A 14,199-nucleotide genomic window follows, 5' to 3' on the forward strand; every position below is an offset into this window, starting at 1 on the left:
GCTCTGTGGATCACGTCTATTAGTTCACATATCATCCGCGGACCTCGTCCATTAGTTCATGTCATAGACCATCGCAGCCATGGAATTCCAATTCCAAGTTCACAGGTTATCTGAATGCCGAACATATTTGAAATATATTATAACTTAGTTGCCAAGGATCTATCGGAGACCCTTACTCAGATCTTTGAAGTATAAAGGGAATATGAGGCCATTAAAATTAAAACACCATTTCGAATCGGAAACTAGGGCAGGCTTCACAGAATCAATATCGGAAGCCCAAAATAATTTAAATGATGAAATAGGATAACAAGGCAATCCCCTTTACAAGTTCCCTAAGCAGACATCATTTTTCCTCCTCCCAACCGGAAGGGCATCACATAAGATATAACAAAGAGACAGAGATAATAGACTAATTAATTTAATTCACTTCTCTTTCATGTCATCAGCGAGCGCAGAGGCTTTGCAAATCGGGCAAGAGTTCTTCATCAATAACCACTTCTTGATGCAGCTAACATGGTAATGGTGCGTGCAGGTCTTCAGAGTCCCAATGTTGTCCCCTTCTCTGTAGGCTTCCTGGTAGATCAGAAAGCGGTTTTAGAAACTGTCAACCAATATGTCTCCGATTTAAATCTCAACGACGGCAGTTGCATTTCACATGTATGTTGGAACAGTTAGATCCCAGAGATGCCCGCTACTAATGAACAAATGAAATCCCAAAACAATTTTCACTGAAATCGGTAAAGTTGGTCCAATATGGTAAGTGGGAGATGGAATTGCCCTTGACTTTCTTTTTAGGGTCTTACCAGGCAAATGACACAATTTTCCTCGTCCCGCATCTGAAATAAGGAACAATGCACTGTTTCTTTCAAACACTCTGATATCGAATCTTCCGACAAACCAGTGCTAACAGTTCCAATCCTCTCACCCAATGCCAGCAGTTCCTGCAATAATCAAACATGTTGGAGAACGACTAGGAACCATATCATAAGACTCTAACGCAGTAAGAAGGGATGAGTCAAGAAGAGCAAGCATATGATGGGTCTGACCTCATAGCTCATATTATCAATATCGAGCCTCAAGTCTCTGTGTTGATCTAACATACTTCTGGGTGATGCATATATGGCCGGGCGATCCACGACCATGAAGCCCTGTAACATAAATATAAATACACTGCCATAGTTAAATTCACTGCTTCACAAATGAAACATCTTGAAGGTTATAATTACTGAAAGTCTACATGCTGAACTATCTTAAAAGAGGCGCAAGGTCCCATCTCTATCTCTGCCAAGACACAATACATACCTCATAACCCACTCGATCATGCACGCCTGCCTCATCTGGAAAGGACCGATACCTCTCATTTGTAATCCTAGATCTTCTATTTCTATCACTATGACGCCATCCCGTTGCTGATAGCGTTCTTGAATGCCTGGAGTAATTATCTGCTATTGACTGAATTCTCTCCTCTGACAGGCTCGCGTTGCCAAGTCTCATGCTGTTTGAAGGCCTAAAAGCAGGGGTAGATCTATGTGAATAGCTATTGCGAGGACCCCTTAGAGATTGACTTGAGGAGACATGATAAAATTGGGGAACAACTGGATTCCTGCTCGTCATAAAATCGTATCCTCTAGCATCTGGTGGAGCATTGGAAGGGTTGCTTCCCCCTGAGAAGTGGTTTGACTCGTGGGAGAACCCACGTGGATCTGCATGTCGAGGAAAATTCTTTAGCAAAATAAAACAAGGATATCAATGGAAAATAGTGCAACTTGTGAACTTACCTGGAAGCAAGATTCTTCCATGCGCGGGAGACAAGTTAGCATGGCTCCATTCTGTCGTCAAAGCATTAGAACTTGGACCAGGGATATCCACCAAGCTAGAATGCTCAATCGGGTGGCTTGCAGCAAAGGAATTAAGGGGAGGATTATCAGGTAAGTGGCTCCTCAAAGAGTTGCTTTCCAAGTCAATTCCTGATCTGCTTCTAACATTCCTTAGAGAACACTCGCTCCTAACTGAGTGACTGTTACTTCTGTAACCTGGATTACCAGCTGCAATGTGATCCCAAGGCAAATGCTGAGCATCCACACTTGACATATCCTGCCTATATTCCGAAAATGCAGGGACGTCAGAGGACGTCCCACCAGAGTAATATCTGCTAGTATTGCCCCTCTCACAGACCGCTGGGATTCCAGGGCTTTTACGTTTCTGGTGGGCTCTTCCGCTGTCCATTGCGATATCAGTAAACCCACCACCTTCAACTGCATAGGGTGTCTGCCTGTCGTAATTGGATGAAGATGCATGGGGGAAGTAATTTTCTGGAACTGGACCAAATGTTGCCACATTTGAGCGGGGAATGAAAGGATCCTGCGATGGACCAGGAGCATCAGGCTGACATGGTTGTAATTGATCATTTTGGCCTATTGGAATGTATCCATTTGACCTTGGGGCCGAGTTCCAGTGAGAGGTAAACTGCAACCCTTCTGAAGAGACATTCTCCACAGGATAAAAGAAAGCACCATTTTCACCAACATTTCCCCTGGCTGAACACAAATTAAAAAGTTACTAAAGCCTTCAAATATTTATGCAAAATTTCTCATATTGATACGTGTCGCGACAGGACTTCTTGTAACCACTACCAAATAGGAAAATATGCCACATATCTTCACAGCTTAAAAGATTTAAAAAATACAAAGGGCTACTTTTTGGTTTTAATACAAGATTTTCATGGCGGACTAAAGATGGTCGAACAATGGCAACCCTAAAATAAGCAATGTTAAAATTATAAGCATTTTTTCACTGTAACAGAAACGGAGTTGCATCGCAGCTAACTCTAAAAGAGATGAAGGAGAATTTTGGCAGACAACATAATTAAGGTCCCAAATTCACAAAACAAATTTTAATCGACCTATTGACACACAAAACATGGAGGAGAGAGCCCCTAATGGAAACAAACCAATAAATTTTCTAAGTGAGCAAGGATAATAATATTTTGATACCTATATGCCCATAGGGGTGCTCTGCATGCATGTTCCAGCTTTGGTCATGGTCATTCTCAAACATCTGAGGCGTGCCAAATAAATGTCTATGCCCCATTACGGCGTCAAGCAAAAGCTAAGGGTAGACTTCGGAGAATAGATCTACAAGGACATTATCACCTGCACACAAAAACAATAGCATCATTTTTTTAGATAGTACATACATGCTGCATTGAGAAAGTGTTCTGTACCATTTCAAGCTGTATATACAAGAGAATATAGCAGAAACAGATGACCCATTAATAGCATCTCCACTTATTTACTAACATGCTGGTCTGCATCTCTTAGTGGAAGTTCAAAATATCATCAACTATTCGTGGCAGCATTTCTGAGCAATACTAACGATTAATACATCCACAAATCATGGTAGTTCTTTGCAGTTCTCATTTGCAGAGAAAAATCAAAGATATTTGCACACGAAGATTTTTGTCTTACTCATACGCTGTTCATTTAGCTTTATTGATATATCTTCCATAAACTCACAAACTGCTTCATATTTTTAAATCACCTCAAACAACATTCTCCTCATTTCTCCAGTGTTAAAGCAAAATGGGATAATGCTGAAGTGCATACACCAAAAATCTAAGACACTATTCTACCCCACCCAGTATATGTTGGGTTAGAGTTCCATTTTCCAAAAGTATTTTCATACGGTGCAATCATAACTGAATCACTTGCAAATATCAGATGTTTCCTAGAAAAAGTTCTAGAAAAGTCATGTTCGCAGCAATCTTGAAATGCAGATTGAGTGCATAAAAACATGAATGCTGCAGAAACCATTGACCACTTTTTGAAATAAATATCTACTGCACATGAATATAATTGAAATAGAAGTCCTAACACTTCTGTAATATCACAGAAGACATTTATAGAAAAGCCATTGTCCTACTAGATATAGGTTCTCATTACCCAACCATAGGATTGCCAGAAAAATATGTAAAGAAAGAGGCTAAATAGCGTTCAATTTCAGAACAATAAAATGCATCCAATCTGTTTATCAGTTTACACGTGCACTACCTTTTATTTGACCCGAAACAGAGGCAGAGGCACAGAGAGAGGGAGGGAGGAGTATCTCAGCCAAGAACAATGTCGCTTAAAAAATAGTAACAAAGAAGTCTCCCATTAGATATTTGATAAACTCAGCAGGGTATTAGAAGAATTTGTCATTTTCCTTGGATTATTTTCTTGTTCACATTCTTCCGGTGATCAAAGTTGTAAGGAAATATTATACATGCAACAATCGAACATCAATCTATAAAACAGCAAGCCTCCATACTTGACCAGATTAATCCAGCAACAGAAGGATAAATAAGATATAGGCGTAGGACCTAAAGTAAGCCATAAATCTTATAGAAAATATCAACAAATATCAAATTTTCTGAATGTAATATCTCTTGCAATACAAATCTACTTCGACCTTCTACTAGTCTGCAGTCATCGTTCCTCAAGTACATCAGCTAACTTCTTTTTTTTTCTATTTTGTGCATAGAGAGAAAATTACAAACCCCACATCTCCCCTAATACTACCTCCACCGTACAATATATTTTTTAGGGTTTCATCATAAATCTAATCTCTCAAAAATCAGAAAGTCCCACAATATTACCGTACAGTGACCATTGACATAGCTCTATAGTTGAATAGACTTCAACAAGGGTGTAAAAGAACGGATGGTCTGAGTCAAGGATATCCCAGCGGGAACAGAAAGAAACCAGCCTCTGTGCAATTTCTATAGCATCCAAGGCCTCCTTTTCTTAAATGAGTATCAACTCAGCACAATGCCATTGCTTAGTGGTATTCGGAAGCAACAACTTAATCGGGCCAGCCAGAAAACTAATTATTGTCCTGCATGGGTGTTGGAACTCAGATCATAACGAACCCTAATTGCGAACCGGGACCTGGACAACCACCATCACCACCAGGTCATGACGCCATTAGAGCATTGCGTCAACTATGTTACAAAGGGAGGCCAATGCAGACTTTGTAGAGAACAGCCCGGGTCCCCTTGGGCACTGGAAGAAAGGCATTTCTATGGACAATAGATATGAACCCCAATCATCTCATAACCTCACCACATTGTCAGATGAGAATGTGAATAATGCTCAGATATTTCATATACTAAACCTCATTATCTTCTGGAACAGAGAAATGCAGCTGGCCTAAACACCACAGCCCCATTCAGCGATCATTCATTTGCATATGATCATAGTTTGCAAGACAGCTAGTCAATCCTGATTGACCAGATCTATAGTGGCCAGCTTATTACTTTACCCTCGCCCTCCCGGAGCTTACACTGACCTACAGCACTCCCAGAAGGATGCAGTGCATGAGGACCAATCCAGAAGAGAACTATCGTCAACATCACATAGTGGAGTATCTTCACTTGTGCAATGACCAAAAAGTGCCTGCAATACCACGCTGCATTCAGAAAAGGATATAGTAATGGACAACTAAGTTATTCACCGAATTCTAACCTACAATGGACTAGTGTAAGCCTAGGTGTTAGATTAGCCTGAGGAGAAACTTCCCTGTTACTTACTTGGCTGGCGATTATATACGTGCTAACTGTGAACCATGACTATAACTCTCCTTTATTATTTAAGGACAAATTTCAAAGAAATGTGACCATTTCATTGTCCAAATAGACCATAAACAGTCAGATGCTTGATAGATCTTTCAAAAGTGAATGCAAACAAATTCTTGAACCCAACGTCTTGCTTGGAGTGGAGGTCGGAGGATGTCATATTAGTTCACAAGAATTAAAGCCAAAATCTGGTGGCAACCCGGCAGAGAACTCATAATAGTTTATTATCTTAAGTATATCTGTCATAGGTGGGCACTCAGTAACACTAATGCCTACAGGCTTTCAGAAAACCTCAGATAGTTTTTCTACAATGCCAGCCCGGTAGCAGAGCCATCCCCTCCCTGTGTTTGTTCTGATAATGGAAAAAGAGTTAATTATCATAAAAAGGAAAGAGAGAGCATGATTTCGTCAAACCTGCTTCGCAACATCTATTTACCCTTGGTCAAAATATAGCAAGGGAAATACAGAGGAAAGACCCCAAAGAAAGATAGAGACAGGTGCTTCCTCATCACGTGAGACTTCTGACCTGCACATGTAAGAACACCCCCTGGCCAAAACCTCCATAAACTACAGTCTTTTCTCTAGCACAGACAAGGGTCATGTGAAGACGATTGAATTCACCATGGATTTTTAGACCTGCATAATAAAGAGAATCCAAACCTACTTGTTGCTAAGGTCATCCAGAGGAAATACGGACTAAAACTATCTAAGGAAAAGCCGGTATACAACTAGCAGCTACCGGACTGGACTTAATAGAACCTACAAGACATGACCGGTGTATGCACTAGCAAATTTTGGAAATTTCAGAAGCTCAGAAATATTAAGTGGTTTATCTATCCACACCCACAAAGGGAGAAAAAAAACTGTATCTGGAAAACTGGATTAGAATCAAATTATCCCACAAAATTTTTGGTGGCGTTTGCAATGCTTTCACCCGTTCTAAACTCAATTGAAATCCCAAATTACACGTCGCAAACAAAGCGATCTAAGAAGCAAACATCCATAAGTATAATGCACTACAGCGAATCCCGAGCAGCATTGGCCCTTAGTAGCATGATCGCGCTCATATCGTAAGCAAATTCATGATCAGACGAACTATTACCAGCATACACGCGACAAAATACAAAAAAAAAAAAACGGAACGCCAGAGCTGAGAAGACGAAGAAACATTTATCACATCGAAAGTTCCCAGCTCACAGATTACTCTTTCGCCTTCTAAATTTTTCAGAAACCCAACAAACGTAAAGGTTAAAAGAAGAAAAAAGAAATTGACATCCCCAAAGAACACCATCATCAGAGACCACAGGTAGAAGGATCGCAGCACAAAAAGCATAACAGATGAAGAAAAATCGTAACCAAGCTCGATTGATCATAATTTCACGGTATATCAGCCTGATCGGAGCTCAGGAAAAACGACACGCGACCGGATTAGCAGAGCCGACGCCATGCAGGCATGATCGGGAAAAGAACAAAAAGGAGGTTACCTTGCAGGCGAGGGAACGCCGACGCCGACGCCGGTCAAGGAAGAAACGCAGCTGCAGAGAAAGAGGGGGGGAGAGAGGAGAGATGAAGTTTGGTCCTGACAAGGAAGGACGGGGGGGAGAGTGGGACGGTGATATAAAGCGGTTGGAAGGCAAATGCCGTGCAAAGCTACCGTCTCCGACGGTAACGTCTGCCTTTTTCTTTATTTTCCCTTTTTCAATTCTTGACGTTATTATCTTAGATTTTCCGAATATCAATTGATATAAAATGAGTGCGACAAAAAATGTACATAAACTTCAATATCCTTTTTTTATATTTGGCAGATAATTCTTTCTTTTCTTGCCTCCGTCTTGACGGAAGTTGCCGCTGTAATTTACTTACTATTATTTGAAAATTCTATCTTCCTAATCATAATAATCAATTATAAGAAACAAAAGCCGGAGAGCGAGACGTGGAGTTTTGTTTTGTTAACGATCATCTAAATTTTGTCGATCTTTTAGTTATGTTAATCATACCGGGATTATAACACCTAAATGTTGTATCAAAAATCAAGAATAAAGATTAAAAATTTCCTTCAAAAATAAAGGTATAATCAATTATTGAACGATTTTCGATAAATTTTGAATTAATAACTTATCTTATGTGTAGTTGACGACCGTCTAAAATATTACTGGAGCAAAAAAAAAACACTTTTTTGCCACATCATGCTTGCACGTCGAGGAAAATAAAAAAAAATAAATCCTCCACGCATGAGAATATAACTATGAAGATTAAATCATGCAATTCATCTGGAAAATATCTCTTCAAAGTAAATGAAGGTGCATATCTTCTCTTATTGACTTGGGTGTATCCATAAGGATGTCTCGATTAGCTAGTTTACTGAATTTATAGATGTACTGGCTCGGATTATCGGAAGTCCGGATTTGATACTTATCGCGATATTTTTGCTCATGCCTATTAGACTTAAACCAATGTTTCAATATGGGGACAAAGGCCTATGTTATAGGATTTCTTGACATCTTTATTTACCATTACAAAGGGCAAACTTCACCTATAAAGAAAACACTGGGACACTCACCTAACTCTCTTTTTTTTTCTTTTTCTTTTTTTTTCTATATTTGGAATTTGGAAAAAGAATAAAATTAACATGCGACAAAGATAATTATCTCGTAATCAATCTTTATTTTCCGCGTTCTATACGAAACAAAGTTACTCAGCATATTGAAATTAAAGAAGAAAAAATCCAAGATGCTGAATAGTTTGTATCTCGTAATTAGCCTTTTCTTTTTCCGCATCATCATATTCGGAGCAAACTTACTGCGTATCAAGTCAAATTTAAAGAAGTAAAACAGATATAAAGAGTATGTATTAGGCTTTATTTCCTGTATTTATACTTGGAGCAAATTAAGATCATTGCGTATTGGATTTAAAACGGGTAATCAAGCTTTCAAACGAAGTTTGGAGATAAATATTATAGTTTGTTTGATTAATAATATATTGTCAAGAAAAAAAAAGCTAAATTTTATCCATAATTATGCTTTTGTTTACGTTTTTTAGGCTTATTAGACAGAGTGTGAACACGTACTTTTTTTTTTTTAATCATCACGATATATAGCTTGACCAATATTTAACTTTGAGGTGAAGTGGCAAGAATGGGACAAAAGCCATGGAGATAAGATTGTTGGGATAATATAATAATTGGTACCTGGCTAATTTTGGTGGAGGAATCATTCGCGTGCATGAAAATAAAAAAAGAGCTTAAAACTATGGAGAGCCCGGTTCGCCCCACCATGATTGGGTCGCAACTCTACGAAATTTTAACATTAAATATATCGACAACCCTCGGTGCTTGTCGACATGCACCTCGGTCGTGTTCACCCGAACATGTCAAGAGAAATCCCATACCATATATCACTGTGACGCTTCTGTGTCCGTTTATACCTCGGACATATACACATCAACAAAGTGTCAACGTGTCTAGCATTGTGCAAGGGTCTCTAATCACAGGCATTGCGCGTATTTAATACACATACTGCGTACACTCAAGAGCATCATGCGCAAGAATACAATACCTTATCGAGGTACAAATGTATTTCAGATACATAATTAAACTCCCGATAATAAATAAAAATATATACAGGAATCTTGTGATTAGTCACATATGCAATAACGATTTTAACTCGTTTTTTTTTTTAATGGAATGGAGACACCTCTTTATATCGAATGGTCCGTATAGAATTACTTCGATCACAACCGGATCCAATTCCCATTTTTCTGCTTCCTCTTCATCACACCCATCCATCCCATCCGTCCGTTAATGGTCCATCTACCTCGTCTTTATCTTATCAATAGAAATAAATAAAAAAGAGAAGGACAATGTTTCTGCGTTATCTCGGATGCCTCATAGATGACGACCAAGGGATTCGTCTTTTCTCGATTTTACGATGACCGTCCATTAACCTCAAAATAGAAGCCGAAGAAATAATAAAAAAAGCCACGATAAAAATTTCACCCGATAGAAATAAAATCTAAAAATAAATCTCTTAATTTTAATATAAAGAGGTGTTCTGCACCAATATATGTAATTTATAAGGAATCAAGAAGTTTCGAATTCTTTAGTTTTCAAATTTTTTGTCTAGAAAAAAATGTTTTCAAATTTTCTTTATCATAAGGAACTTTTCTTTTTTTTTTTTATTGGCTTTCACCAAAGGGGATTATTTAAAGTGCGTTTGGATTCAGAATTAAAGTAACTTTAATTTTGATTGTAGAAAATGACAAATAAAATGTGATTATAAATTTGACTTGAGAAACTTGTGTTTTTATTGTGTAGTGTGTTGAGTTAAAGTTAAAGTGAAATTTTTTGACTTGAAAAATATATATTTTTATTATGTAGTGTGTTGAGTTAAAATTAAGTGCATTAATTCTCATTTCGAGTAATTGGTGATCTTGACATGACACTCATGGCGAGATTAGTGCCAACGCTTCCAATAAATAACATTTCTTATAGAAAAAGTTGATTGATCACAGTTGACTTACTATCTGAGTCCTCTTTTTCCGTCTCTTCCTTCCTCCCTCTCTCTTTTCTCTCACAATCAAGAGAAATTATTAAATGACCATATCCCATCACATGAAGAGAAAATATCAATTAAATTTCGTGAAATTACGAATTTGATATTAATTACTTCAATAATCACCGTAATTATTTTTTATTAAAGAATTATAATTAATTCTTTCTTACCAAGTCATTTAAGGTGGGATCATCTAAAATTTTCTCCACAATTAAAGCCTCCGGATATTATGATATTGTGCTATTCGTTTCTTGAATATTTTACCTAATACTTTTTCATGTAACTTTTACATATTATAAATGGATCCTTAAGTTTCACGAGAAAAAAAAAGAGTTTACTTACTATATGAACTAATCAAAATTTGAAATTTGAAACTTCTTATCTAATTGAACGGGTCTAATTAATGAGTATGAAAATCATTTTCTTGAGCAGAAAAGAATAAAGAACGAGTATGAAAATGTACATGAATCATTCCATTGTCTTTTGACTTTTTAATATAAATTTCATGAGCTTTTTCATTTTCATTCCTTATCTTTCAGTTTCTATTATAAAAGAAAAAAAGTCTGGAATTTATTCCAGACTGATCAATTAAGATTTGATTAGATTACCTATTAAATGACGCGAGCAATGTAAATTGTTAATATGCTTCTATGTAGTTCCTTTATGGATCGTGATGGCATAAGTGACTAAACTTTGTTTGATTTGTCAGTGTGATTTTAAAATCACACTTTAACTTAATTCTACCCATAATAAAATAAAATGATTCATATAAAGTCAAAGGGTGGATCTCATTTATACCAATTTTTTTCCACAATAAAACAAAATAACTCATACAAAGTCAAATGATGAACTCCACACATAACCATTTATATAATTTTTTTTCAAAATTAAAATTTAATTTTAAAATATTACTTATAAACCAAACGCAGTATTAATGTTCGATGCAAATGTCAAAGGAGTCATAATTGAAAAGTTTATCATATTAATTATCATCTTGTGACGTGTGACAACATGTGGCCTTATCCCATACTTTGGAGTAACATGAAAAGATGAACATAGTTCAGGGGGCACATTGCAATTACCCGCATATAGTTTTCTAAATAAATTCGTAAATGAATTTACATTTTTCCCCCTAATATTAATATATATATATTATTTTATTTTTACTGGTGCGGCCGGAGCGGGACAAATCCTTTTCCGACAGCCCTGTCTGTCTTCCTCTCTAACCGGAGCCCCCCCGTCCCACTCGAAGAAGGAGAGATGAGCGTGATCGACATAATAGCCCGACTCGACGCGATCTGCAAGAAGTATGACTGCAAGAAGTATGACAGATACGACGTTGAGGAGCAGACGGATGTCAATTTCTCCGACGAGGACTCCTTCGCTCGACTCTACGCCGTATTGGAAGCCGACATTGGGGCTGCTCAGCAGGTAACCTTGCCTTCCTTCCTTCGCTTCCGAGCAGAGCTGCTCATCTAATTATGGCATAGTTGAGCTGAAAATGAGTGCTCCGTGGGGCTCGGTGAGGCGGAATTTGGTTGATCCGAGGTTGATTTCAACGGCCACTTGGGGGAGCTGTTATTTTCGTCAGATATATGTCTCTTTTTTCTGGTTGTGCTGAACTTTGGAGTAATTTGTTACTGTAGACAACGGAAGTTGCTCCCAAGGAGAAAACCCGGGCTTCTGCCGTTGCCATTAATGTGGACGCTCGACCAAACGAGGATCAGGTGCTCGAGAAGATGCTTAAGTTGCAGAGATTGGTTATGCAGAAGGTATAATAGCTTTTGTTCATCTCTAAACTGATAGAGAGAGGTACTTTCTTGAAAGGAAATCGGACTCAGATGTACCAATTGGAGTTATTAAATCCTTTTGCTAGATGCTATGCCCGTTTGTTTTCGGGGTTAAAATCACAAAAATTTTACCTTTTAACTTTAACTCAACTCACTACACAACAAAAATACACATTTCCCAAATAAAAAATTTTAACTTTAACTTAACACAATACACAACCTTTATCATTTTCTACAATCAAAATCAAAGTTACTTTAACTCTGAAACCAAACGCTCATATATTAATATCTGCATTGCAGGTCAAAGGGCTCTCGTCTGAAGAATTTGCTGCTCGTAACGATTTATTGTTTGGTCTGACAGATAGAATTCAGGGCATTGGAGATGGAACTGCATGTCTGAACAAGTGGAGAGGAGGCTGGGCTGCTTCTAGTTCTCAGACAGGATTTTAAGTTTGATTCAGGTTATCGGGCAGCTCGAATTATGCATTGGTTCTGGTGTGGTTTTGGAATAGCTACAGTCTTTCATATAATACTTTGTTTTGCATCAATCCAGATGGGAGGCTTGATAATGAATATCTACAGCAAACTGAATCGAGCCTATTCAGGCAAGATTTTGAGATGTGGAAAATGAAGCAGGTTGTTAACTTGTTGGGGTCTGCAATCTTTTTCAAACTGTTAGTTAATTTTCTTTCGATCGAGTCCTGGATATAGTTTATACTTGTCAACTGTTATTGATGACAGTTAATATCACGTTTCACAGGACTAAGGTCTGGATATCCTGTCTGAAGGTTTGGATACCTTGAAAAACATGGCCCATGATATGAACGAGGTTCAATCTTTATTTTTCATCCTGTCTTGCTTACATCGGTCATGGATATATACGAATGGTTGTTTGATTTGCTTTGCAACTCATGCAGGAATTGGATAGACAAGTTTCATTATATTCGACTGTCAAGGGTTCATAAAGGAGAATTTTCAGTGCTGACCAATCAATGCCACACTCTAATAGGTTGAGAAGGCAGCAGCAGACCTTAGGCATGCTAATATAAGGCTTAAAGAAACTGTTAATCAGGTGACTTTATATCATTGTTTTTTTTTTACTTTTGGCTTCTGTTAGGTCCTTTTTTCTAATGGTGCTAATGCTTGTACTTGAATTTGATTACGTCACAGAAGAGAACAAATCAAAATTTCTTCATAGATATTGTCTCGTTCTGCATGTATACTGGGTTTTGCTGGCTACTTATACCAGCAAGCTTTTCTTTTAATGACCATGAGCCAGTCTTTTGTTTCTATAACTCTTCTTTGTTGTTAACATCATCTGATATTTCTTGTTTAATGTACATTTCTTTGATTTTCTATTACATAAGGCTTTGCATCCTAACTCTTGGCCCAAAGAAAATCCTAGACAAGAGTCTTGGCTTGATGAAAGATGGCAACACGATTGAATAGTATTGATGTATGGTTCTTTTGGAGCAAATAGGATCTGGGAGAACCTAGAGCATGGAAAGAAGCATCTTTTCGTCTCTCTTGAATAACATATCTTACTTTGGGAATCAAGTAAAATTTATATTGCTTGGCAGTATTCTATGGTAAGTGGAAGGACGAAGTTCTTTCCGGGAAAGAAACTCTAGCTAATGGGAAAGGTTTAGGTTGAGCAAGAATTACAATTTGTAGAATATTGATGTTCTACTCTTCAATGTCTTGTCAGAGACTTGAGGGTTGATGCCATGAGATTCTTTCAATCCTTGCTTGGCTGAATCAACTGCACAGGAACCATCATTGTCAGCACTTCTTCCTTGTTTTCCGTCTGACTATTTTTGATACGTTCTGTGCAGTTAATTGAAGAAGTGAGGTGATGAAATGGGCTTTGGTGCTTATCTGGTATGGGTTTTCATTTTATTTCGTGCGTCGCATTTGGATTGTCTCCCCGCTTGAATATGGTGTTTCTACTGCCTTCTGTTATCTTTGTACATTTATCATATAGAGATTCAAACTGTATATCAATATCTCTTGGGTCCCAGGATTTTTTGCAGTGACCAAGTCTTTTACAAGGTTATTTAATCAATTGTTCTATTTCTTTTATTCCATCAATAGATATTGGATCTATTGAAAGCTTAATATATACAGCAAGATTACTTGTAAGTCGCTTTACCTCATGATCCTAAATGAAATAATTACTTTACGATAATCGAATCTGCCTTACTATCTAAATAGTAAATTATATCCTGACAATGTTTCTTTGCTG

General features: G+C 37.6%; 1 protein-coding gene and 1 pseudogene across 9 annotated transcripts; one reads left to right on the top strand and one right to left on the bottom strand.

Moving 5' to 3' along the window:
- Positions 1-203: 203 nt before the first annotated feature.
- LOC116194150 lies at positions 204-7,250 on the bottom strand. Of its 9 annotated transcripts, none has more exons than XM_031522891.1 (9): positions 7,099-7,250; positions 6,141-6,250; positions 5,329-5,435; positions 2,994-3,152; positions 1,779-2,537; positions 1,303-1,703; positions 1,047-1,148; positions 804-941; positions 204-573 (listed from the first exon to the last, which is right to left on the bottom strand). In XM_031522891.1, the coding sequence occupies exons 4-9, from the start codon at positions 3,088-3,090 to the stop codon at positions 424-426; spliced, it is 1,647 nt and encodes a 548-aa protein (XP_031378751.1). In that variant the 5' UTR covers positions 3,091-3,152; positions 5,329-5,435; positions 6,141-6,250; positions 7,099-7,250; the 3' UTR covers positions 204-423. The 9 variants fall into 9 exon arrangements, with proteins under 9 accessions (XP_031378751.1, XP_031378747.1, XP_031378752.1 ...); XM_031522887.1 differs by having other exon boundaries at positions 6,029-6,250; XM_031522892.1 differs by lacking the exon at positions 5,329-5,435.
- Positions 7,251-11,325: 4,075 nt separating this feature from the next.
- On the top strand, positions 11,326-14,041 carry LOC116196640 (annotated as a pseudogene).
- Positions 14,042-14,199: the final 158 nt, after the last annotated feature.

The sequence above is a fragment of the Punica granatum genome, chromosome 2, assembly GCF_007655135.1.
Source record: "Punica granatum isolate Tunisia-2019 chromosome 2, ASM765513v2, whole genome shotgun sequence".
NCBI lineage: Eukaryota > Viridiplantae > Streptophyta > Magnoliopsida > Myrtales > Lythraceae > Punica > Punica granatum.